Source organism: Natator depressus, chromosome 21 (assembly GCF_965152275.1).
Source record: "Natator depressus isolate rNatDep1 chromosome 21, rNatDep2.hap1, whole genome shotgun sequence".
Classification (NCBI taxonomy): Eukaryota; Metazoa; Chordata; order Testudines; family Cheloniidae; genus Natator; species Natator depressus.
Genome location: NC_134254.1, coordinates 3,592,011 through 3,617,971, shown reverse-complemented (window position 1 = coordinate 3,617,971; position 25,961 = coordinate 3,592,011). Strand labels below are relative to the sequence as shown.

Genomic DNA, 25,961 nt, shown 5'->3' with positions numbered 1-25,961 from the left:
GATTTACCACATAACTGGGACGAGGCTTGACACTGGCATGAGGGTTGTCAATGAGGTGAAGTAGTTCGAGGAGTGGAGTGCCAGTGCCTTTGGAACAGTACAGGCAGAGCTGCTCCCCTTCCAGACTTTCTCCCTGGAGAACTAGCAAGGCAAGCCATCTTTTCCCAAACTCCAGGAGCGCTCTTCTAGGGGCAAGAACACCTTCTACCCCCTGTCCCATCACCTGAACATTGCACCTAATCCAACTGCTGCCCCTGCAATGGCTTCACACGGGGGCTGATTGGTCTCAAAGCATAAGGCCCTCAAGGCTCATAAGAAACACACTGGCTGCTACTGAGCCCAAACCTCTCAGATACACAGCAGATTCCCATGCACCGGCCACTGCATTTGCACTACCAGGCACTGTCCGGCTACTTGTTTCCCCAACTTGCTCTTTCATGGTTTCGACTGAGTTTCCCAAATCACCTCTGGAAGCATCCAGCGGCTCAGGGGGCTGAGTGAACTGACTGTAGTCTCAGGCACACGTGTGTTTGAGAAAACACAATCAGCTCCCAAAAGGCAATGGTGCAATGTTCCTCGTGGCCACGCTCATACATGGCATTGCACGGTGACGGGGCTCGGGCTCACATACAGGACAGGGTGGGGAAGGCATTTGAGGCATGGCTGGCCTCTCTTGCAGCCCTACTGTCTACGCTGACCCTGCAGTTAGACCTTCACCTACACAAGCACATTTAGAACATATTTTTCAATGCCAGCTACCCTGATGCTGAAAAACAAACACTAAGTTGTCTTGGGAGCTCAGGTTCGATGGCCCATTCAGTCCTGACCCCTGCTAACGCTGCGCCAAGTAGTGCCCTGGTGATGCACACCTCTGGGCATTCTGAGCTGCACTGTACCTGCCTTTTGTTGAGTAATGATCTAAGGCTCGATTGTAACCAATAATGACCAGGAAGTGACATGCCCGTGTCCCATTCCCAAAGCCCAGGACAGCCTCTCGAAAGTTTAGCTGGGAACATCAGCTTTTTCTTTATGATGAAACAGAAGCAAAGCTGCTTTTTTAAAAAAGCCATTTTAATTTCTGCCAAACTATTGAGAGCCCATCAGTTTTGCCTTGCATGCATACACCTGACTACATTTTTCTCCTGTTCACTGTATTTGCCTCTAATACTCAGGCCAGGGGTGGCTTGTGTGGGGAGGGAAGCTACAGCAGATATGATTTGCAGCTTCACTGACCATCCATCAGGACATTTAAAAATGCACCTTTAAATTTACATTAAATCCTCTCTCTAACATGCTGTGGGTCTCAAGGAGTGGAAAGCATCCCCTGTGCAGAATGGCCAGCATAACGTCTATGCACCACTTATTTCCTTCAAGTGGGGTATAAATTGGACTTAAATGATACAGAGCTGACCCTCTGCACCAGGATGCATTTCTCCAAAGGGGAACAAATACAATAATGCCACTGAGGTTGGTTCAGAAGTGGCCACGTATTCTGCCTGCTGCCAGTACGCTCACTTCAAGGGCACGCTGCACTTGCTCTCATAAATACTTTACTATCAGGTTGCTGGTTTTTGGCTATGTGCTCTGCATACCTCTGGGCTAATTTAGAAGCTATGGGCGATAAAGGGAGTGAGAGGTGGTGCCTGGTACACGTGCGCATTTTAGAAATGTGAGTAATAGTTATAAGATCTGCCCCTTTGGCAGGCCTTCTCAACCAAGGAGGGTGTGTTCATAGCAGCAGCAGCAGGCAGGAAGGTGCTGTTCAGGAATGACATTCTACATTTGGAGAGCAAACTTTGCTGCCTCAGTTTGGTCTCCAAATAAGTGAAACAGAAGTCTTGTTCCTTGGCAAAAGGGAGATGGCGGCTGTTCAGTGCAAACCACGTTCCAGCTACCAGTGAGTGAAAGGGACATTGTGCTCTGAGTGTAACAGAGCTGGCTGGACATACCATTTTTCCCCTTGGGAAAAGTTATTGAAAGCAAATTGTTAAATAGTTCACAGAAAAAAAGTTAGCGAAGTGAAAAAAGATTTCAATGGAAAATTCTCGACCACTTCTAGAGCATAGTTCTGCATTCTGGAGTCTAAAGAATCCACAGTGGGGGGCGGGGGAGGGGGCTTCTTGTCAGTCTTTCTGCTTCCATCCTTTCCCAGGCCATCCCAGCGCCTGGTGACCAGCTCTGAAACCTTGTAAGGCTCACAGTGAACCTGAAGCACCGAGCTGATCAAATGCTGTAAAAGAAATCATGTGGGGATATGAGGAGGCCTCTCCCTGCAGGCACAGGCCTGGAAGCCAGCGACTTCTGGGTTCTAATCCCAGTGCTGACACCGGGCCCTGGGCAGGTCACTTCCTTTCTCTCCGCAACCGTTCCCCCGGTTTTGCAAAATGAGAAATAGCAACACCTGTTAATCCTCCCAAAGCACCTGAGAGCCAGACAATGTCTGTACTGTACACTGAGGGTGTAAATAGCTACAGAAGGGCCTATTATGTTTAAGGAGGGTGTTAGATTTCAGGTAGCACTCAATCCCCTCCCCGTGAGCACCTCCAGGAATCAGGGGCTAGGGGACTGATGAGTAGGTACCCATTGTCCCCACTCAGCCCCGCTGTACCCTCTGGCAGCACCACAAGTCCGCCTGGGCATTTGCCGTGGGTGGAATGCTGCTCTCAGCCAGTGGGAAGGGGACTGAAGAAAGACCTGGTGACAGAAGGACAGCTGCTCAACAGTAGCGTTTCCCTCAGGAAGGCAGCGTTAGCCCATGATCCACCGTGCAGCCTTTGATTCCCCCTATCCAGGAGCAACCTGGGAAAGAGCATGTTAATTACACTAGCAGATGACGTTAAACTGGGGGGGGGGGTCATGAGCCCGAGTGAGGACAGAAGACCTTGAGAAAAATGGGCAGGAAATAACGTAAGACGGAACATCAGGTGACAGACTTTATGAAATGCTACTAAACTGTTATCTTCAGAAAAGGCTTCCCCCCATCACCTCCTCCTCACCAAACACCCCCAGCAAAAACAGCCTGAAACCAACAAGTCAAAGAACCAGACAACAAACAACATTTAAAAAAACTCTACCCAAGCAAAGATTTTACCCTGAGAAGGGAGAAGAGCCAGAGACTCCATGGAGCTCACTAAGGACGTCACTATTGATTTTACACGGAAGGCGATCAGACAGCATGGTGCTGGCAGCGGTGTAAAACCAGCCATTAGATAAAGTGTTCTGATTACCCAGGGGATTGGTGGGGGCACTAAGCCACAGATGCCAAGTGGGATGGAGAAACCTGGGAAGGGTGACAGTCAGCAAATGAGGTGAGCTCCTGTTTCTGCGTAGCCTCCAAAACAAGCCCGTGTGATCTGGGACTGCACCACATACCCTGCTCTCCAGTGATGCCACGCCAGGAATACTGGGCTCAGCTCTGTGGTGTGTAAATGTTTAGACAAAGTGAAGGGATGGAGGGATCTAGAGGAAACAGCGAGGACCTAAAACAGTTCAGCTTGACAAAATAATGGGCAGGTGCTAATCCCCCCTAAGTCTTGGAAGGGAGTACAGTACCACACCACACCGTGGTGGGAGATGAATAACTATGGGGGCATTAGGAATAACAGGAGACAATTAAAGAACAGGATATTTGGAGTAAATAGCAGGAAGGCAAAGCCTCTTCAGTGAGAGCCAGGCTGCAGAAGAACCTCCTAGGGAAATGATAGAAGACCCGTTGGTTCAGAGGCGTACAGTTAGACTGGATAAACAACTCGGAATTTGTCCTGTAGGGGACAAACCTGCCTTGCTGGAGAAGGACTGGGCCAGATAGGACATTTTCCATCTCTAGCTCCCATACGTCTAGGGTAAATCCAAATCACTAGTTCCCCACAGGTTTCCATACTAACCAATGCCATTAATGGTTTCTCCTGAAAAAAGCCCAGCTACTGGGAGGCACTACAGAGGCCAGCAGCCAAGAGTCCCACCTTTGATTCTCCTGCTGAGTGTGTTAGCACCTCCCGCTGCCCAGCTGTTGCAATTAGAGCCAAAGCAGCCTCGAGGCTGGAGCTCGAAAGCAGCAGCAAATGTCAGCTTCGCAGGGAGGGGGATCGGATCCCTGTCAACTCCCCACAAGGCCCGCGGGACACAGTTGGGCAGCACATGAACCAAGAGGGGCTGTCAGACCTACGCATTACACCAGCCCTGCATTTTACATTGTTTGCACTGTTAAAAACGCTCTCAGCCCAGAGCTCGGACTCTGAAGCCCACCCGGTCCATAGGCTTCGGAGCTTGAGCCCCAGCCCAAGCCACCACTTCAAAGCACGATCTCCACAACTAGTTTCCGAGCACTAGCACAAGCTCGCGTCTGTCGACTTGGGCGGGGAAGCTTGCTTCCGACGGCTGTGTAGACACACCCCAAAGCACTGGACTGGGAATCAGGAGACAGGGTTCTACTCTTGGCTCTGCCAGGGACCTGATGTGAGACCTGGGGTGAGGAATTTCCCTTTTCTGTGCCTCTGTTTCCCCTCCCACCCTTTGCCTATCCTGGGTATTTAGACTGCGAGGTCTCTGGGGGCAGGGGCAGTCACGCTTTGTGTGTTTGTTCAGAGTTTTGCATGATGGGGATCTGAGATCAGCTGGGGCCACGAGATGCTACAAATACAAATAACAATAGTACCTAAGAGACTGACTTGCCCATCCCACATAACACACATATCTGGCCCCCATCGCTGAATGCCTCACCATCTTGAACGTTTTTATCCTCAACACCCCCTGGAGAGGTACGGACGTGCTATTATCCCTGTTGTACAGAGGGGGAACTGAGGCAGGGAGAGATGAAGGGAAAGATTTCCAAAGGTATTTAGGGGCCTAACTCTCACTGCAATCAGTGGAAGTTAGACACCTGGAAACCTTTACAAATCTGGCCCTCCCTGACTTTTCCAAAGTCACACAAGAACTCTTCCACAGAGCATCTCCCAGATCCTAGGGCCCTTGCCACTGGACCATCAGTCCTTTCCACAGGTGCTAGGTGCACAGGTGCTGCAGGTAACAGAGAGTTCATTCTTTTATTGTTCAGCCAAGAAAGTGAAGTGGCCAATTCCAGGAACTCAGGGTTAGAACAAAAGACACAGGGGAAGTGGCAGCATTTCCCAGAAAGCAATGACGTTTATCTGACCAAAACATATGCTAAGTGCTTCTTTCCAGCAGAGGATAAGTTAAGAGTGAAACGAAATCTATACTTTAAGAGCAGTGCCCCACTGGCAGCCAGACAGACCCACTGAGTATATTATTAACCCAAATCATCCGTTCCTTCAAAGCTATAATGAAGCACTGTCCCTGGTTCATCACTGGAGGGTTGCTTGTGTGTGCTGGGCTGCACACACAGATGCTGGTTTGTTATTGTAGGGTTGCTCCTGAGTGCTGAATTGCATCCACTGATTGGGTATGTTTGGGGAGGGTGTGGTACTTCAGGACATATCCTCTTCCACACGGCCAATGAGTTAACCTGAGGTTTCTCTAAATAGACGTGGGGTGTGTACAATTTGAGGCCCAGCCGGAGGGACCACAGGAACCCATTGCATTGTGCACCTGTAACTCAAACCATCTTGCCTTGCAGACAAGGCTTTTATCCTCGTAAACGGAACTTTCCCCACCGCTTGAATGGACGGGGTCCAGAGACGTAATCTCGTCAGCACATGAAGACCGGTCAGAGTGAGGCCACAATCTATATGTGCCATGGCACCGAGCCCAGAACTGCATGTAATAAGATGTACTGTACTGTCCAGGAGGATCCCAGAGCTAGAGCAGGGCTGACAGCAGCTTAAGCAGACACCTATTATAAGACCTCTGTAATCGACTTTACTGAGGCCTAACCCCCGAGCCGTTAGCTGTTGCTCTGAAGTTCTCTTCGATTTTTCCTCTTTAATCTGAAAATGAATTGAGTGCTAGTGAAAGATGCTGGAGAGACTCCCCTGGAGAGCAAAGACCTGCGTTTACCCACACAACGGGGCACAGCATCAGGGCAAGTTTCCCAGCGCTGCCCCACTGCCTCCATCCTGAACTGGAGGGACCACACCTAGCGGGGAGTTCAGTCCAGACTCTCTGAAACCCTGGCTCCTCTGGTGAGACAGCCAATTAGTGGCAGTCAATTAGACCACTAGGATAAAACGAGCTAAATTGGGAAAGCATCTTCTGAACAACCTGGGGCCTCCAGCTCAGCACCCACAAGGGTGACCCTTTGCCGAATCAAGGCCCTAAAGAGTATGTCTACACTGCAGCTGGGGGGTGAGCCTCCCAGCCTGTGTAGCCTGACTCGTTCCAGCAGGGCTTGAGCTCGCGTGCCAACAACGACAGTGTGGATGTTACAGCTCAAATGGCTGCTCAGCCTCTCAAGCCCACACGCCCCCTTGGGTCAGAGCGCGGGTGGCTAGCCTGAGTCTCTGCCAGCGCTGCAGCGTCTAAACAGCTACTTTTAGCACACTAGCTCGAGCCCTGCTGGAACGAGTCTGCCTACACAGGCTGGGAGGCTCACCCCCAGCTGCAGTGTGGACACAACCAAAGTGTGTTAATTAAACCATACCCAGTCCAGAGCATTGCAACGCTGAACCAATGCCCCCAGCTGGCGGCTTTCATGGGCCTGAATTGCTTTCCTTTTGCCTGAACTGCAATACAATTGCAAGCTCCTTGGTGCAGGGTCCGTGTCCTCTTATGTGTCTGCAACAGTGCCCGAGTGCAGAGCCAGTGCTTAGCAGACAGATGATAACACAACGCAACCTTCTCCCACCTTCAGTAGGCAGTCTCCAGTGCTCCCTACAGTGAAATCTGATGCTTTCCAGCAAAGGCACACCTCTTTCAGGGTGTTGTGCAAAATTCTGTATTTTAACGTAGGGACAGGAAATATTAAATAAGCTGGCCAGACCCCAAAGCGAAGCTGTCACTTAGGCTGAGATTTATCAACTCTGAAGAGGAGCAAATTAAAGGTTTTGATGGACCCATCAATCCCACCACTGTGATTTTCCAAAGGTTGAACCTTTGGGGAGCTGCAGTCATTCCACTAACAGGTTTTTAAAGGGCAGGCATTGGTGTTTCTGTCTGGAGCAGATCTGCGGAGGAGTTGTTGTTTTTTTCCTCCTTCTTTCATGCTTTATTATTTCCTGATTCTGCAGTGGGATGGGTCTGCTGAGAAAGATTTTCATTCCCTTTGTAGGATTGGTCTTGGCCTTCTGTTTTTATTCAGCAAGGGAGGATTTTAAACCTGGTAAGTTATTAAAAGCAAATGTGTTTTTAAAATTAAACAGAAAAAGCCACGTTTGAATGTTTTACACAGGATGTGTACAGAGCCTGAAATAAAACATGTCTGGGCATTTGTTACACTGCAGATAATAGACCACTCTGTTTTGCAGAGCTTTCAAACTACATCAAGCAAGTAACACAGAGAAATATTTTCTTAGGAAACAGGTGAAGTAGGAGTTTTATTATTCGGATTTACAGGGGGGGAACTTTTAACATTCAATTTCACATGATTTATGTTTGTAAAAAAAGAGCTAGAAAAAGGCTATTTTACAAAAAAAAATTTTAAAAATACTTATTTAAAAACATTGAAAATATCTTTTTTGAAAATGTCTGGAAATTTTAATTATCACCAAAAAAATTCATATCCTGATTTGCAACATGATAGTTTAAAAAAAAATCTGGCCATGTCCCTGTTAATATTGCTTTTTTCACATTAGGAATTTTAACTATTCTTCTTACTACAGTTTTCTTGGGACAAGGCAGAGAGTTTGCCTGGTGCAGGGTGAGCATGCTGGTTTGGGCAGGTTAGACTGGCTTGTTGTCCACTTTGGTTTCTTGACCCCTGGAGTGCACTGGGTGGGGGGGGGTAAGAGAAGGGGAATCTTTCTCTGGTATCCTGGTAAATTAACATCCCTGTGCCTTGCTTTCCAGAGATGTTGAAAGGGAAGCGAGTGATCGTCACTGGAGCAAGCACTGGAATTGGAGAGCAAATGGCTTATCACCTGGCGCGGATGGGAGCCCATGTTCTGGTCACAGCACGGACGGAAGCCAAGCTTCAGAAAGTAAGTACCGAGCACACACACATGAAGGTCAGTCTTATGTCACACATATAGACATACAGACACGCATGGACACTCACCATTGCAATTACATGATATGCGCAATGGTACACTCGCATGCTGATTCTCACACATGCACAAACCTACACGCATGCTTGTCAGGCACAAACAGGTACATATTCATGCTCCTGGTCATGCACACGCATACACTCTTCTTTTTATACATGCGCTGGTATCCATGCTCACACCCAATCACGTACACACAATCTCATACGCACAGTCACACAAGCATGCCCTCTCACTGCACTGCAGTAATATACACACACCCCCACTCATCCTGCAAGCACAGATTTCCACTGCAGAGCAGACTCTACTGGGAAATAGCCAGGTTGCTTCAGGTTTGCATGGTACACGGACTTTGCAGTCCCAGAAGGCTCCAATCCCATTCTGGCATCCTTTAGTGCCCACTGTTTAAAGCCAGAGCCAGAGCGTTCAAGGCAGTAACACTTGGCAGGCAGAATGCACTCATTCTACCCACAGAGCCACGTCTATCCGACCATGGATGTAACACACTGAGGCGCTCCAAGGTTCATCAATGGGGAATGTGTTTCTACAACATTCCATTCATGTGTTCCAGATCATCACCCGGTGTCTGGAGCTGGGGGCAGCCTCTGCGCAGTATGTGAGCGGCAGCATGGAGGACAAGGCCTTTGCCGAGCATGTGGTGAAGGAGGCTGAAGTAGTGCTGGGTACGTTAGCAGCTCACTGTCGGGAAATCGCTATCCGACCTTTAACGAGTGATAAAACGCAGAGAAATGTGGCATCACTCCTTAGCCACATTACTGTCTGCCACATTAAAAGGCAGGAAAAGCAGGAGGGATGTGGAAATGTCCTTCATTCTTCTCATTACATTTGTGTGTGTGTATATATAACGAGAAGAATGAAGGAATATATTCCTATTTGTATCTCACATTCACAAGTGACCAATCCATACATGTAGTAACTATATCGAGTTATAGTTACAATTATTGTTAAATGTATTAACTGGCCACTTGTGAATTTGAAATACAAATAGGATTGAAGAGAGCCACCATAGCATAGACAGGCTTTGTGCATGCACCCCCCCCCCCACCCCCCCAGCTCTGCCAATGCAACTCTGACCTGATTAGAAGCATCATCTGTTGTGTCAGTCTTTGTTCTGCTCATGGACTGCAATCCTACCCTGCTGGCCCCGCATGCTGTTCAAAACCTGGACCCACACACAGCTCTACCATTCAGGCTTGATCTCAAGTGCACTCTTGATTGCAGTCCTACACCTCTGTAATATTCCGCTCCTGGATCTCCGTCCCAGAGCCATGGGTATTACATTCCTAGGCCTTCCGTTCTCTTTGTGCTGGAGCAATCTTGCTATGCCCATTATAGGTCACCGCACAAAGCTGTGCAAAGCCACACCTGTCTGTTCTCTCTTGCCACACATCCTGATGCTGCACATGTGGGCCCACATGCAGGTCAAGAAAGATCTGCTTGCCCCCCCCCCAACACACACACACACACATCCTGAATGAGAAGAAAGTACAAATCACAACACAGTGTTTTTGTAATATAATCTGAAGACTGGGACTTGGTGAGTGCACGCCAGTCACACTTGTACTGTCAAGCAGAATCTGGATTTTGACCCAGCTCTGCAGAGATGAAAGGCCCGGGCGGTGACCCAAGAGCCTCCCTTATTATTAAAAATAATAATAAGAATAGATGTATTTCATTCCAAAGAATAGATTCCTGCAGAGATTCATAGTAACTAAAGGAAAAGATACGTAGCGTAGACAAGTGGTGTGCTCTGAACTTCCTTTGTCCTCTTCCCCCCTAAACTAAAGCATCGCTGGCTCTCCCCTTTGCTTTCAGGAGGCCTAGACATGCTGATCCTCAACCACGTTGGCAACTCGTACTTTAACTATTTCGACGGCGACGTAGGGCACGTGCAGAAGCTGCTGAAGATTAACTTTCTCAGCTACGTGGCCATGACTGTCTCAGCCCTGCCCAGGCTGAAAGACAGTGTGGGCAGCATCGTGGTGGTTTCATCCATGGCAGGTGAGCTGTGAACGGGGACAGAGACCTGGGGGCTGATTTTCAGAAGTGATGAGCACCCGAAAATCCAAGGGATGTCAATGGGAGAGGCAAGTACTCAGCATCTTCAAAACTAAATTACACTTTCCTTGGGTTTGGCTCCCCCTAGTGCTTTGTCACTAGAAGCTGATCACCTTGGCATGCTTCTTTATGACAAGCAAAGGGGATCATCGGAGGAGTACAGCTCAAGCTCTTCAAATATTGGCATCACAGTCTGACCAGCACAGACTGGAAATATGTGGCTCTCTCCTTGTATTGGCTATTTGACCGATTAGACAGGGTCATTTTGTTTCTGTGGATCAAGTTCAATAGCTAGCTGACCCCGCTAGCTGATAGTTCTCTGGCTTACATGAAGCATCTTAGCGACAGGTGTCCCTATGGTAAATCTGCCATCTTAGTCAACCCCTCGCTGGTGAGCTCAGCTGTGGAGCCAAGGACCCAAAGGGCCACTGAGGCTGAACTCAGCACTGTGGGTGATCTCTCCAGGTCAGGTCTGAGCACATCCGTTGAGAGCATTGAAGGTGGGAAGCTTACTGTGCGTGGCCAGGACATTTGGCTGGGCTAGTCACAGGACCTGAAGAGAGTTCAGAGCAATAGGGTTTGAGTGCCCAGCTCCCTTGCCGTCCTCTGAACCCCGCGCCTGCATCTCTGGGGCCGTTGGCGTGACACTTCACCGGCACTCAACGCACTTGGAAAGAATGTTACATCTGGTGCGGAATCAAATAAATCTTTACGCAGCACTGTAACAGAACTTAACCATGTCGACACTGCTGCTCTGTGTCTAGGTAAAGTTGGGTTTCCATTTACCGCTCCCTACTCTGCAACCAAGTTTGCCCTGGATGGGTTTTTCAGCTCCTTGCGGCAGGAATTAATCATTCAGAAGGTTGATGTTTCCATCACGCTCTGTATACTCGGCTTCATTGATACAGGTAAGATCAGTGCCGTGTGGACCTTGCTGATTAGGAACTAGTCACCCTCCAAATTCAAGCGTTTTATCCTAACTTTCAAGTTGCTTCACACCTCTCTCCTCCATTCCTTCTCCTCTCCTGCCTCTGCTCGATCCGTGCTACTTGTCAACTCCCCACCAATGTTCTTGTCTTCTTTCATGCCACCCCAAATACTTGAAATGCCCTCTCTGGGCTGATCTGGAAGGACACTATCTCCACCCTCCTCCAAATCCTAGTCTCAGCCTGGGCTACACTGAAATTTTATACCAGCATAACTATGTCAATCAGTGAAAAAAAACACACCCTGCCTGGCATAATTATGCTGACAAAACCAACAGTGTAGCTGCAGCTATGTCAACCAAAGAGTGCTTCCATAGACGTAGCAAATGTTGTAAGGGGAGCTACACTGATAGCACAATTCATTCTGTTGCTCTAAGCTACGTCTACACTAGGGGGCTATGCTGGCACAGCTCCGGTGACATAACTATGATGGTATAATCTCCGTAGTGTAGACATACCCTCAGACCCATTTCTGACTCACCATCCCAAAGAAATCAGCCAATGAATAATGGCTAGGCCAGCCTGAAGTGCAGTTAGGGTAAGTCTGCGGGCCAGATCCTCAGCTGGTATAAATTGGCATAGGTCCACTGAAGTTAATGGAATGACAGCAATTTATACCAGCTGAAGATGTTGCTGTATATCTATGTACTGATGTAAGTACAACGTGAATATATAAAATATGAAAGTGTATGCATGAGAGTTGCTTGGAAAATGGGGGAGGCGGGGGGAATTTACAACATTTTGCAAAATTCTCTTCCTCTGTTGAAATCTCCAACTTTGAGTTTGTTTTGCCTTGTTTTTACAGGCTCTAGAATGCCTATCAAAATCACTGAAACTGAGCTGACTCCCTCTCCCCAACCCTTGTGTTACTCATCTGCTTAAATCATAAACTTTTGGGGGCAGGGTTTGCATTGACCTCTGCATCTGTACAGGGCCTAGCACAATCGGGGCTCTTGTCTACTGTTGACTGGGGCTTCTAGTGCTACCACGATACAGAGCACATGTAACAACAAGAGAGGGGTTATGCTGGTTTTCTCCCAGGCTCACTAAGCCACTCAAGGTTCAATTGATGTTAAATGGCTTAAAAACAATCATTAAAACAAGCAAATCCAAGCCGGGTTCAGCTGGCCCTGGACATGCAGGGCTCACTAGTGGAGAGGATTGTAAATCTGACCAAAGCTCCTTTTGTTCTACTGTGCTAGAAAGTGCCATGAAAGCAGCTTCTGATGTGGTGCTGGTGTCCCCTGCGCCGAAGGAGGAGTGTGCGCTGGAAATCATCAAGGCGGGAGCCCTCCGCCAACGGGAAATTTACTACAAATATGCAGCTACCAAAATCCCCCTCTTGATCCGGGACTGGGCTCCAGAACTCCTGGATTATCTGATCAGAAGAAGCTACAATGTGGAGAACCTAAAGAAAAATTCATCAGTCTGAGTTCTCCACTGCCTTTCTGCTCATATCTGTCTCTGGGGTTACCTTAAATCAAGGCCTGGTGTGCTGTGGAGCTCCCTAGCCCAGGTTCCTTCTCATTTAGGGAATGCAATGCTGGGATCCCTCATCGTGTGACCCTGGGATCATGTGGTATTTTACAGTCCTGAAAACCAATGCAGCATGCCTAGGGTTGCCAGGTGTCTGGTTTTTTACTGGAATGCCTGGTCGAAAAGGGACCCTGGCAGCTCCAGTCAGCACCACTGACGGGGCTGTTAAAAGTCCAGTAGGTGCTGCAGCGGGGCTAAGACAGGCTCCCTCCCTGCCGTGGCTCTGCCCGGCTCCCAGAGCCCGCGGGATGTCTTCCCCCCACCCTGGCTCCTATGAGTAGGGGCATCCAGGGGGTTCCGCATGCTGCCCGCACCCCAAACGCCAGCTCTGCAGCTCCCATTGGCCAGGAACAGCAGGCAAAGAGAGCTGCGGGGGTGGCGCCTGCGGACAGGGCGGCGCACAGAGCCACCTGGCCGTGCCTCAGCATAGGAGCCGGAGGGGGGATATGCCACTGCTTCTGGGAGCTACCTGAGGTAAGGGCCACCCAGAGCCTGCACCTCTGACCCCCTGCCCCAGATCTGATCCCCCACCCACCCTCTGAACCCCTCACTCCCAGCCCGGAGCACCCTCCTGCACCTCAAACCCCTCATCCCCAGCCCCACCCCAGAGCCTGCACCCCTCCCACACCTCAACCCCTTGCCCCAGGCTGGAGCTCCCTCCAAACCCCTCAGTCCTAGCCTGAAGCACCCTAATGCACCCCAAACCTCTCCTCCCCAGCCCCACCCCAGAGACTGCACCCACAGGAGGAGCCCTCACACACTCCCACACTCCAACCCCCTGCCCCATCACAGAGTCCAATCCCACACCCTGAACTACTCATTTCTGGCCCCACCACAGAGCCCACACCCCCAGCCAGAGCCCTCAGCCCCTCCCTCACCCCAATGCCCTGAGCCAGCCCAGGGAAAATGAGCGACTTAGTGAGGGTGGGGAAAGCGAGCAACAGAGGGGGGGGGGGGGATGGAGTGAGCGGGGGCAGGGCCTAGGAAAAGGGGTGGAGCAGGAGCGGGGCCTCGGAGGAGGGACAGGGCAGGGGCTGGACAAGGGTGTTCAGTTTTGTGCCAGTACAAAGTTGGCAACCCTAAGCATGTCACTCCTGTCATTACAGGATACAAACACAGGCACTCCTGCTCCTGCAGCTGGGAGCATGGTGAAGTCATGCTGGCCTTGAAAACCCATGTTTTGGAAAAGATTTGTGAATTTGGTGCCCTGGGATTGCATTTCCTATAACTCTTCCTTAGCTCACACTTCTCCGCATTTGAACAGATTTAAGGACCAATTGACCTCATCAGTGAAATGCAATGGCCATTGCCTTTACCTCACTCGTCCTGTCTCAATATGGTCTTTATGAGATTTTTATTTAAAGGAACTAGGCTCCTGTTGCACTATTGATTGTTAGTCTATGTATTTGTCAGCTGCGTATGAAGAGATCTTTGCAGAGGCGGAAGGATTGTATTTTATCCCATACTTCCCTCTCCTGGTAGATAAAATCCTTGCAGCAGCCAGATTTGAAATTCACAGAAGAAAGGCAATGCCTTAACAATATTATAACCACCCTTGTGATCAAGCAGACTGTGGGAAGGTCATTTCCACAGCAGAAATCTGGCTATGTTTGTTTTAAAAATCTTTGTTTTGAGCTTTTTAAACTAATACACAGCACTTTGTATTTTAAATTAAGAGTGCAATTCCTTCAAAATTTCTCTAGATCAAGGAGTCCTGGTTGTAAACATGGAAAACTACAGTATCCTGTCCCAGGAAAAATCAGACAATTTCTACTCCAGAAATGTATCAATGTTTACTCAAGAGAGAAGACTGCCCCCCACCCAAAGCCAAGTGGCCTGATTTTCAGAGGGACTGAGTGCCCACAGCTCAGTGGGAACTTGGCACCTCTAAAAACCAGCAGGCCAAGACCTAACAAAAGCTAGCCAGCATTCCAGCAAACCCCATTGCTTTAGCTATAGTATCTGGAATAATATAACTACATAATACAGAATATATAGCAAAAGTAGTATCCAGAATGTCTCTGACCAAATTTCTGACTTCTTAGGAGCTGGATTATGGTTACATAACAGCTGGCATTTGTGGTGACTGGGGGAGCAAGGTGACTGCTAGCAGACAGCAGTGCTGGCTTTCTGTTTTCCTTTTTGGGCCAAATAATTAGTGCTGATGGAAATTTTCCAAATTTAAATTACATTTTTTCCACATGTACAAAAAAATTGAACAATGTTCATGAAATTGTTCCCCTTTTTCCAAAAAAACTCTAATAAAAGTGTCATTGTGAAACTCTCTCCTGTCCCCAGATCTGAGCTGAAGTTTAAGGAGAGATGGCTGGACTCTGCACCATGGGATTTTTTTATAACACGTGGTCAAGACTGAACAAAGCATGAAAGACAGAAATCTCCCACAACTCCAACCCCACCCTTCCAGCCAGCCCTGGCCCCTACAAACACACAGAGCTGTGGAGCATGTACCAGAGGAAATGTAGTGATGTAAATTCATTATTAAAATAGAATTCACTACCCTTAGAGTTGTGTATATTCCCCCCCCCTCCTTTCTCCATTTCATCTTTTTAGCCCACCCTACCTGGGTGCAGTGCCATTGACTCCAGGTCAGGCCTTATCTACATAGGCAAGCCGCACCAGATGAACCTGACAGTACGTCTACACTACAAACCCGACAGCGGCACAGCTGTAAACTGTGCCATTGTGGCGTAGATACTTTCTGCATTGACGGAAAGGGTTTTTCCATTGCTGTAGTAAACCCACTTCTCTGAGAGGCAGTAGCTAGGCTGACAAAATAATGCTTCCATCAACCTAGTGGGGTCTACACTGCGGGAGAGGTCAGCATAACTATGTCGCACAGGGCATGAAATTTTTCACAGTCCTGAGCAATGTATTTGGGCTGATCTAAGTTTTAAGTGTAGAGCAGGCCTAAGGTGTAAATTTAAACTGACATAGTTGCACTGGTGTGAGCCCCTGTGTGGACGTACTTATTTTGGTTTAGGAGTGACTTTTCTCCAATTAGATTAGGCCTGCGTCTACACACAGTTTATAACTAGTTTGGATGAGGTGGTGATTATACATATTATAGAAAAATAGTTATACCAGCACAAAGTTATCCTGGTGTAGGTTATTCCCCCTTCCCATATGGGAATATCTATCCCAGTATAAAGCACTTTTGTACAGTGTAACTATGTCCACACTCGTGGGGGTTGTACCACTTCAACTATACTGTTAGCGGCCTGATCTATGCTTACAATTTATACTGGCATAGCTACACTGGTGAGGGGTGTGATTTTTTTTTATTTTTTTACTGACTTTGGTGTGCCCATATAAACCCTAGTGCAGATGCATTTATACCAGCATAAAAGTGCTTTTACCAGTACAGTTTGTGTCTCTTGGGAAACTGGTGTCAGTTATGCTGGCAGAAACACTTCTGCTGGTATGAACTGCATGTACTCTAGGAGGGTTTGCTGCTATAGCTATGCCAACAAAACTTTTCTAGTGTAGACAAGGCCACGGTTAAAGCAATATAATTTCTATGTGTAGACAATTGTGGATTGGGAACAGACTGAAGCCACTCTTAAGCCTGGTCAACACTAGAAAAGTGATACAATTTTAAAGTGGGATTTATTTATTTTTACGGAGTTAGTTATACTGGTATAAACCCTAATGTGGGTGCAGTTTTAACACTATAAATTGTCTTATAACTATGTCTTATTTTGCTTCCCAGACTGAAATAAGCTATTCCACAATAAGCACTTTTATACAGCATAACTGCATCCACGCTAGGTTTTTCTTTGCAACATAAATATAATGGTATAGTTAAAGTAATAAATCTTCTTAGTGTAGACAAAATCTTTAAACTGAAATCAGAGCATCCAGACAGGAGTTTGGATCAGTGTGACTATATCAGTTTAAAAACTGATTTTAATTAAGTAGGTGCGATCTTTCCAATGTAGATAAGGCCTGAGTTTTGTTTGTTTATACCAGGAAAGAATTTGCCCATCTCTTCTTATTCACTCCCTCCATCCTCCACCTCTCCCTCTATCCACCACATTTCCATTTTCTATTTCCCTTTTTTAATTATTATTCTCCTGGTCTCCTTTCTGGGTCCCTCCCTTTCTCTTTCTTTATGTGCCTTTCTGTACGTGTCTTTACTTTCTTGACTCTTAGCTAGTTAACCAGCCAATCTCCCTGCTGATCTCCACTTTCACAGAACAAACAAAAAAGCCCCATGAAACACAAGCTGAAGATACACGACTGTTGTTCTTCCAAGGGAAACTCATTCTTTCCAGTAAAAACCCCACCTCTTTTCAGTGTATAAACATGCTGATGCCTTCCAAAGCAGGGACAGGGTAAACAAAGCAAGAGGCAATCCATCTCAGCCCTTGTCATTTTCACTGATGGAGAGCAAGTCTGATACAGCAGGTTAAAGACCTGATGGCCACAGACTGATTTTACAGGTCAGCATATTTTCTATCATGCAGGCTCTCACAGTCAGGGTCCAAAGTTTATATATGGCTGCTTTTCTTGGAGGCAGCTTTGCAGGGTTTGCCTGGTGTATTGTCTGACTCTGTGGAAGCCCCTGTTTTAGGATGTGGATTGTTTTTCTATTTCAGTTGGTAAAAGAAAGGATTTTAAACGGAATTGTGTTTGGAAAACAATTCAGAAAAAACAGCATGTTTGAGTTTTACACTGGATCTGAGCAGAGCTGAGACCTTATCCAGACTTGTTTTATTAGGTTGGATATTAGGAAAAACTTTTTCACTAGGAGGGTGGTGAAACACTGGAATGCGTTACCTAGGGAGGTGGTGGAATCCCCTTCCTTAAAAGTTTTTAAGGTCAGGCTTGACAAAGCCCTGGCTGGGATGATTTAGTTGGGATTGGTCCTGCTCTGGGCAGGGGGTTGGACTAGATGACCTCCTGAGGTCCCTTCTAACCCTGATATTCTATGATTCTATGATTCTATTGCAACTCCCCAGATAGCGAAGTTCTGAAATTGCGCTGTTTGCGGACAGCACTTGTATGCACAGAAATGCACTGAAAACATTGCACTTTGCCTCCCTGAAATGCAAATTCCTCCCGAAAGCAAATTAGCAGCAATAACTTTCCATTAGTTTTCTACAGACGTTTAGAAGCTGATCCTTCAATCCTGATACACTTACTTCTTTCCCCTAGCCTTAGAACTCCTGCCCTAATCTAGTCCACAAGAACTCACTCCTCTCCACCTTTAAACATCTCCTTAAGAAAGCCTTCTTGAGAGAAGCCTGCAATCCCTATTTCCCCAGGAAAGGGTTTACACACGCACCCCTTTTAGCAATTATAAGATCTAATAAAGGGAATAATAAACTGGAACTGCAAGACATGTCTCACACGACTGTTTATTCACTCTGGTTTTTAGTGCATTCCTTCCCTGCATGTGTGTGTTCTCTGTCTACATAGGCTCCTCAATGGATAGACCATGTCCTTTGAGGAGTTTAGAGCATCTAGCATATGGTGGGTATTATACAAATAATAAGTGGTGATAATAAATAGGAGAATCCTGTAAAGTTTATGCTGCAAACACTAAAGTTCTGTCTAGATTTTTATATGCCCCTCATTCCTATAGCATTTGAGCACTTCCCACTCATACATGAATTTATCCTCGCAACACCCCTGGGAGGTAGGGGAGTATCACCCCCATTGTATAGACAAGGAAACTGAGGCACAGAGAGGTTAGGTGACCTGCTCAAGAAAGTATCTATTAGAGCCGGTACTTGAACCCATGAACCAAGGTTCATAGACTCACCCTTCCTTTCTCAGAGGCTGGTTCCTTCTAGCAAAAGGACACCTTCCTTCAGTGTGCTCGGAGAACACAAAGGCAGACCATAGCAGGAACAGGGCACAATAGGGAATATGAAGTCCAAAATGACGCTGTTGTTTAAAGGTTAATAATTATTAACCTGGACAAAAAGTAAACAAAAACTATGACATACATTTGCAGTCAAACTTGTTTTCAAAGCTCCCATAACTTGCTCCCTACGTTTCGGAATATTTATACATCTCTGCTTTTGCGGAGCTCAGACCTCCAGCGTTTCTCTCTTTTATGCTTGTTTTTCTGCAGCAGGATGGGGCTGTTGCTAAAGATTCTTGTTCCATTTGTGGGATTGGTCTTGGCCTTCTGTTTTTATTCAAAGGAAGATTTTAAACCAGGTAAGTGATTAACGCAAATGTCCTTTAAAACCATGATAGCAAAAGGGCACACTTGAGAGTTATAACAATGGATCTGCAGTTTCATGAGCCTTTCAAATTCCAGACTGTAGCCTTTTGAAATGAAGCGTGTCCAGGAATGTCACCTGAAATGGTATTCCTTTCTCTGGTAGAAAATGACAAATGACATAATCACACAAAAGTGCAGACATATTCTAGCTTCCCAGATGAATAGAGGGGATTATTTGGGACTTGCAGGAATTTCCAAGGTAAGTGATTTGAAATCAACAAAGTTATACACTTTGAATCCTGTGGTTGATATTATTGTTAATAAAAATAACTGGACACAATGTTTAGCACCATGAAATCTAAAATGTTTCATTTTCAAATTAAAGATGGGCTTCAGCCACAAAACTCATCTCTGGATAAAAACCATCTTCAGGGTGAGATGGTTTTCCGCTCCAACTAGATTTTCATACTGAACCCATCATCCTGGTAAAAGAATCCAGGGCCAGATTCTCAACTGGTGTAAATCACCATAACTCCACTGCGGTCAATGGAGTGATGCTGATGTACACTAGCTGAGGAAATTGGTTCTAGGGGCTGGGCTTGTTCCATTAGAGAAACAAAGGTCAGTTATGAATTTTGGATCCAAACTTCTACAGCTTTGGGATCTCAGATTTTAGTTTGCTACAGTTGTTAGTTTGTTCAGTTGTTGGAGTTTAGTTTTAGTTTGCTCTGGTTGTCGATACTAAGGTTTAGTAGGTTTTAAATGGAAGTGATAGTGCATCAAACCTGTATTTTTGGGTGAGTTTCCACTGCTCCCTTGATGGGTTCTTCTCTTGGGACGAAGAGCTCGCTTGATCTGAAGCTTGACTTGTACGGTTTGGGACAGAAATAGTTGGTTTCACCAGTCTGTTTGGCACAAGTGATTTTGTGGGTGATGTTAGTGGGACATGTAACAGTCACCATGTGCTACTCTGCAGAGATGCTGAAAGGGAAGCGAGTGATCGTCACTGGAGCAAGCACTGGAATTGGAGAGCAAATGGCTTATCACCTGGCCCGGATGGGAGCCCATGTTCTGGTCACAGCACGGACAGAAGCCAAGCTTCAGAAAGTAACTGGATACCCAAACACTCCTGTGGTACCTAGATACTATGGTGATGGGTATATTATATACATGTGGATACTTGATTAAAGAGATATGCATGCTCAGACACAGTTTATGGAGATGCAATAATGTCTCATAATGAAGGTTAGAGGATGTTTTCCAACAAAAGCCTATTTTCAACTCCCACCCGCTGCCATTTTAAAGCCTGTTTTTCACTGACCACTGCAGGGTTTCTTGCACCTTCACCTGATGTACCTGGGGCTGGCCAACGTAAGACACAGATCACGGGAGAAGGTGGAACCCAGCCTGGCAATTCTTATGTCCCTACCCCCTCCATTCAGTAATTTTTACACAAACCATTCTTTTCCACAGACAGTTTCTCATGTGTTGCTTCTGCCCAGAAGAAACTGTTACTGAAAACTTTGAGGTCTATTTGCACAGGCCATTTTGGAGCTATGAGATTTTGAGAAAGTGGTGATTTCTCAAGTCTTGTTACTTGTTCTTACAGCTTAGCCCAGTCAAACACCGTTGAATGTAAAAGCTCTGATTCTGGAAATGGACCCATTTGCCCTGCTCCTGGCCCCTGCACGGAGACCAGTTAGTGGATTGCATTGCAGGATCAATGGTTTATACACAGCATCTTGGTAAAAACTAGTGCACAGAGCTGGTTTTACCAAGCTGGAGTGTTAAACCCTTGCAGGTATTATCAAAGCTTGAATTTTTAGTTACCAACATTTTTAAAAGATAAGCAGAATTGGAGAGTACACATTATTTTCTTACATAAATATTAACAGGAAAAGTTGACAGACATAGTTACTAACACCTGACTGCTATGCCAGGGTCTCCAGTGTGTTATTACAAGGTCTGTGCAAAAATAACCATTTGCAAATTTCCATGAAAAAAAATTACAGTTTACAGCCAAGTAAGTGTTTGCAGAATCAGATGTTTAGTGCTTGCTGTACTTTTTGCAGGCAGAGCCCCAGGACCAAATGCCTGCATGGTCTAATTCCATTGCTGTCAATGTATTTATACCAGCTATGAATCTCACTCAGTGAACACAGATTGGACTCACCCAAGTAGGAGAACATAATCACTCTGCCCACTGAGCCACCCAAGTGTCATCTTGAAACTCTAAGAGGACTAACAGTGGGGAAATCCCTGTCTAAATGTTGCATTTGTCTCAGGTTGTCACATGGTGTCTAGAACTGGGAGCAGCATCTGCTCACTATATGAATGGCAGCATGGAAGACATGGCACTTGCAGAAGACGTGGTGAAGGAGGCCAAACGATTATGGGGTATGTTAACTGCTTGCGACCTGGAAATCACCACCTGCCCCTTTCACGGAGGTGCTTTTAGCACTAGAGACAAATAACCCCAATCTTATTTTTACTTCTCAATAAAACCCAGGCTATAAGTGTAGATGAAGGACCAGTGAACTGATTCTGTGTATTGCTGACACCTACTATGGTGACTTCAAAATATATACTTATTATAAGTATTGTTATTAACATTGCTGGCAGCATATGCTAGATAATGTGGTTACATTGTTTACTTTTCGTTTTTCACAGGATTTTATAGACAAAAAGGGGTTTTGGTTTTTGAGATACACTTACAAACTCAAACCACTGATGCAACACAATGTGAGGTGTATTTAGTCTCTGGAAAATAATAACCTACTATAGCTATTAGTTAAGGGAGTTTTCTCCTTTAGTGCAAATGGTGAAAGGTCTATGTGATAAGGAGAGTGTCTTGGGTTCAAATGCTGCTGACATAGGTTCATGAAACAGTTTCTTCATTTTCTTCTAGCTGAAGCTAAAATACCCCCTTTGCTTTCAGGAGGCCTAGACATGCTGATCCTTAATCACATCGGTTATACCTACTTTAATTACTTCGATGGAGATGTTGAGCATATACGAAAACTCCTGGAGATTAACTTTCTGAGCTATGTGGCCATGACAGTCTCTGCACTGCCACTGCTGAAGGAGAGTGGGGGCAGCATCCTTGTGGTTTCATCCACAGCAGGTGAGAGTGAACCAGGCTAGAGACCCTTATTGTTCAGTAATGCTTGATTCTTTCCTTTGATTTAGTTCCACCTGGGATTCAAAGGAAGCTTCTTCTGAAATTGTTTTTCAAAAAAGAGGAGGATCACCTGAGAAGACTCACATAATTGCCTGGGACTGGGGGTTCAACGTGATAAAGTCTGTTTACTCAATGCAAAAACTGTCTGTATGGTTCACACACTGCCCTTCTGACCCCACTCTGCTGAGAGGCAGCACAGGTCTAGCATCTTGCAGATCAGCTTCCCAGTGGAAGAGAAGTCCGTGAGGCACAGTCTGGGTGTACTCCAAGTGCAACTGGTTTTACGTACGCACGTACACTAGTCCTAAAATGAGATGGTCAAACAGCACACAGGGCAGTCTCTGCTTCCAGAAATCTCAGTCTAACACCAATGCCTGGTTGCCAGAGAGCAACTCTGCCTCAAGAATTGACTAAGTGTGAGTCCAAGGCAGGGAGCAAACTCCCCCTTTTCTGAAGCTGCCTCTACACACAACCTGGCACAACCAAAGACTAACATCACCACCATGTGTCTTCCCAACAGTCAACACTCACTTGCACACTAAGCAAAAGATCTTATAATACTGTGTAACAGAGCCACATGCTAATATCTGCCATCACAATACATATTATTTGTTTGCTAGAGCGTGTGTTATATACACATTCACTGATGTATATGTGGATGTGTGTTCTATGCAAGGGTCACATTTCTCGTGAGTGAGTTATGGAGGTCATTCAGACCTCACACTGATAATACCTTTATATCACCCCATCTCATCATATATTTTGTACATGCCACATATTACAGGAAAACTGTTAGGGATGTTTTAACCCCACCCCTACCCCCAACCCCAGTGTTAGTGGATTTACTTATATCCTTCAACCTATTGAGATAGTTAATTTCTTTGAGTCGAAATATGACAGTTGCTGAAGGATAAGACGAAGTCAGAATGACATGGTTTTGCTTCTGTGCACTGCAAGTATTTAGCTTCATAAACATTGTTGTTGCATCTCTCTCTAGGTAAAATTGGAATTCCATTTGTTGCTCCCTACTCTGCAACTAAGTTTGCCCTGGATGGATTTTTCAGCTCCTTGAGACAGGAATTAATAATTGAGAATATCAATGTTTCCATCACGCTCTGCATCTTGGGCCACATCGCTACTGGTAGGATCAGCACAGTTATTTGGCCTTGCTAATTAGAAGCGCTGCACATATGTTACCCAGGCATAAAAATATTACTTACATCCAGACTGTAGAATAGTGTCCACATGTCAGGTTGTGTTTTTGGTGTTTTGGGGGTTTTTTTGGTAGTATGAACATTTTTAATGAAACACTGGACTTTTAAAAAATAGTTTCACTCTTCTCCTTAGGAGTTTTTACAATACTGAACCCAAATCTCCTACTTGCTTCAGCTCCAAAATGAAGGAACTGTTTTTAATTAATTCAGTTGATCACATTAACTTTCGTGCAAACCTCTTTACTACATCTCAAAATTGCATCAATGATGATTTTATAGTCAAGAAATTCAGCCCAAATATGAGTGTCTCAGACTTGCTAAGGTAATTATTATTTTATTTTGACAGCACCAGTAAATGCTAAACACAAGTAAAAGATAAGGTGTAAAATTTTCAAACACATCTAAGTACCTTAGTAGCTTAACTCCTATTTTCAAAAGGGACTTAGGCACTTAGGACCCTAAGTCACCTTCGAAAATGAGACTTGAGTATTTCTGAAAATGTTATCCAAGCCTTTTGACCTGAATAACTTAGTAATAAAATTAGCAAAAGTTAACAAACACCACCACCACAATTTTCCAGTTGTATAATTATTCAAAAAGCAGGGGAGAAGTTCTACATCTTACCAATTTCCTTTTTTAAAAAATAGTTGAAGTTTTGTTGAAATCTGAACACTTGATTTTTTTTTTGTAACCCACTCTGTTTAGTAATTAGTTTTCAGAATGCCAAATACCTCCTTAAATGTTGAACTTTAGATTTCATTGCTCTGCACTGGTTTGTGATGACACAATTCTCTTTCTTGTATTTTTCCTTCTCTCCAGAAACTGCTGAGAAAACTGTTTCCCATGTGATGCAGAAGCCAGGTGCACCAAAGGAGGAGTGTGCACTGGAGATTATCAAGAGTGGAGCACTGCGGAAACGGGAACTGTACTATCCATACGCCGCTGTGAGAATCCCCCTCTTAATACGAGACTGGGCTCCAGAATTTTTGGACTCACTCACAAGAAATAGGTTAAATGTGGAAAATGTCAAAAGAAGTTAGCTTGTCACATGCACCAGGGCCTAACTAGAAAACAAACCGAATGGCATGAACCTCAGGTAAAAGGGGACATTTTCAGTCTAAATATTTTGGGCACTATTTTCAAAAGCATCTAAGGGGCTTAGTAGCAACAAAGCCCATTGACTTTCAATGAGATTTGTACATCAAAGTCACTCAGGTGCTTTTGAAAATCCCATCCTTTGTTTTTATATTTTCTCTCTGGAGATGAGAAGAGGGGGCAACACAAGGCCTCTGCAAAGCAGCAAATTCTCACTGGCTGTAGAACAGCATTAGCAATGGCTAGGTTCATGTCTGCTGGGACGGGTGTGGGTCTCACCCACTTTGAACCAGGACAGCCACACTCAGACCTCCCAATGCTGCAAACAGCCCACCCTGGGTTCAGGAGTATACCTCCCATTTGCTCTACTGCACGAAGCTGCTTAGAAGAAATCTGCTTTTTAAACATCCTTGCAAAACCTAAGAGGATCTCATTCTCCTCTCACTGTGCTCTAACTGAGTCAGCATCAGGTCCCCCAGCATCCCTTCATGCTAACCACTAATTGTTATTGTTAGTAATACTTATCTGCATTGCAATAACACCTTGAAGCCCAAGCAGGGGTCAGGGCCTATTTTTGCATTGGACACACACATCATAAAAAGACTTCCTGTCCCAAAGAGCTTACAATCTTGCTAATGTGAATGCCAGAATGTACGTCTATAGAGGCCAATTCTGCATTCCATGAACACCCAGAACTCCCATCAAGCCTGACTTCAAGTTCCCACCAACTTCAGCAGTACTTGGGGAAGAACCTTTCAAGTTTAGGGATCATATCGTCCAGCTCTGAAGTGCAGGTGCCTCTGTAGTTGAAAACAGCTGCATTTTAGGGGCAGGTGAAATGTCCTAAACTCTGTGAAATGGGAGGCGGAAAATGTACAGCAGCACCAGGAACGTATAGCCTAACGAGACTGCAACCTCATTTTGAAGTTCTGATTGAAATATACATCAGGAAAGTGTCATAAGAGCTATAAAACTATTCTTGTCACTGACTGCTGGGCAAAGCACAGTGAATTTATGCTTGTTAAAAATTAAGTGCAGTAGGATAGCAACTCATCAGGAGTCCCATAAATCATCACAATTAATAATGTACAAAGCATATTGGAGTAACAGAGGTTGTGAATAAATGAGACTTTGTGAAATGTGTATTTTACATATTTTTCTCTATTTGTTTACTCTTGGTTGGTCTATTGCTTTGGCTGTTTGCAATTTTATACAATCTCACAAAAGTTTGATTTAAAAATATAAATAAAAAATAAAGCTGAGAGACACAATCCAGCAGGTCCCAAGGAGGCATGAGGAAATCAGGGGAGTTTAAATGAAACACACAAATTTGAAATGGATTTGTGTTTATTCTCTTGGGGCCAAAACTAACATTCCCTAAAGTCAATAGGAGCCTTTCCATTGATTTTAATGAGCCTTGGATCAGGTCCTTGCTGAAAGCATTCTGCTTTGGTTAAGAATGCAAAGGGCAAATCACAAAAATATGCTCTGAATGGAGTGAAATTTTACCATGCTCTAGCATGGAGTGCGTGCGTGCACTGGTTTAGTGTCCAAAAA

At 45.5% G+C, this 25,961-nt stretch overlaps 2 protein-coding genes across 2 annotated transcripts; both read left to right on the top strand.

The window, feature by feature from the left end:
- Positions 1–6,883: 6,883 nt before the first annotated feature.
- LOC141975537 (11-beta-hydroxysteroid dehydrogenase 1-like) lies at positions 6,884–13,312 on the top strand. Its single transcript, XM_074935972.1, has 6 exons — positions 6,884–7,234; positions 7,921–8,051; positions 8,686–8,797; positions 9,951–10,136; positions 10,958–11,101; positions 12,382–13,312. The coding sequence occupies exons 1-6, from the start codon at positions 7,147–7,149 to the stop codon at positions 12,609–12,611; spliced, it is 891 nt and encodes a 296-aa protein (XP_074792073.1). The 5' UTR covers positions 6,884–7,146; the 3' UTR covers positions 12,612–13,312.
- A 428-nt stretch (positions 13,313–13,740) lies between these two features.
- LOC141975508 (11-beta-hydroxysteroid dehydrogenase 1-like) lies at positions 13,741–25,437 on the top strand. The gene is made up of 7 exons (XM_074935905.1): positions 13,741–15,202; positions 18,819–18,907; positions 19,891–20,021; positions 21,200–21,311; positions 21,853–22,038; positions 23,093–23,236; positions 24,129–25,437. The coding sequence occupies exons 2-7, from the start codon at positions 18,823–18,825 to the stop codon at positions 24,347–24,349; spliced, it is 879 nt and encodes a 292-aa protein (XP_074792006.1). The 5' UTR covers positions 13,741–15,202; positions 18,819–18,822; the 3' UTR covers positions 24,350–25,437.
- The last annotated feature ends 524 nt before the right edge of the window (positions 25,438–25,961 follow it).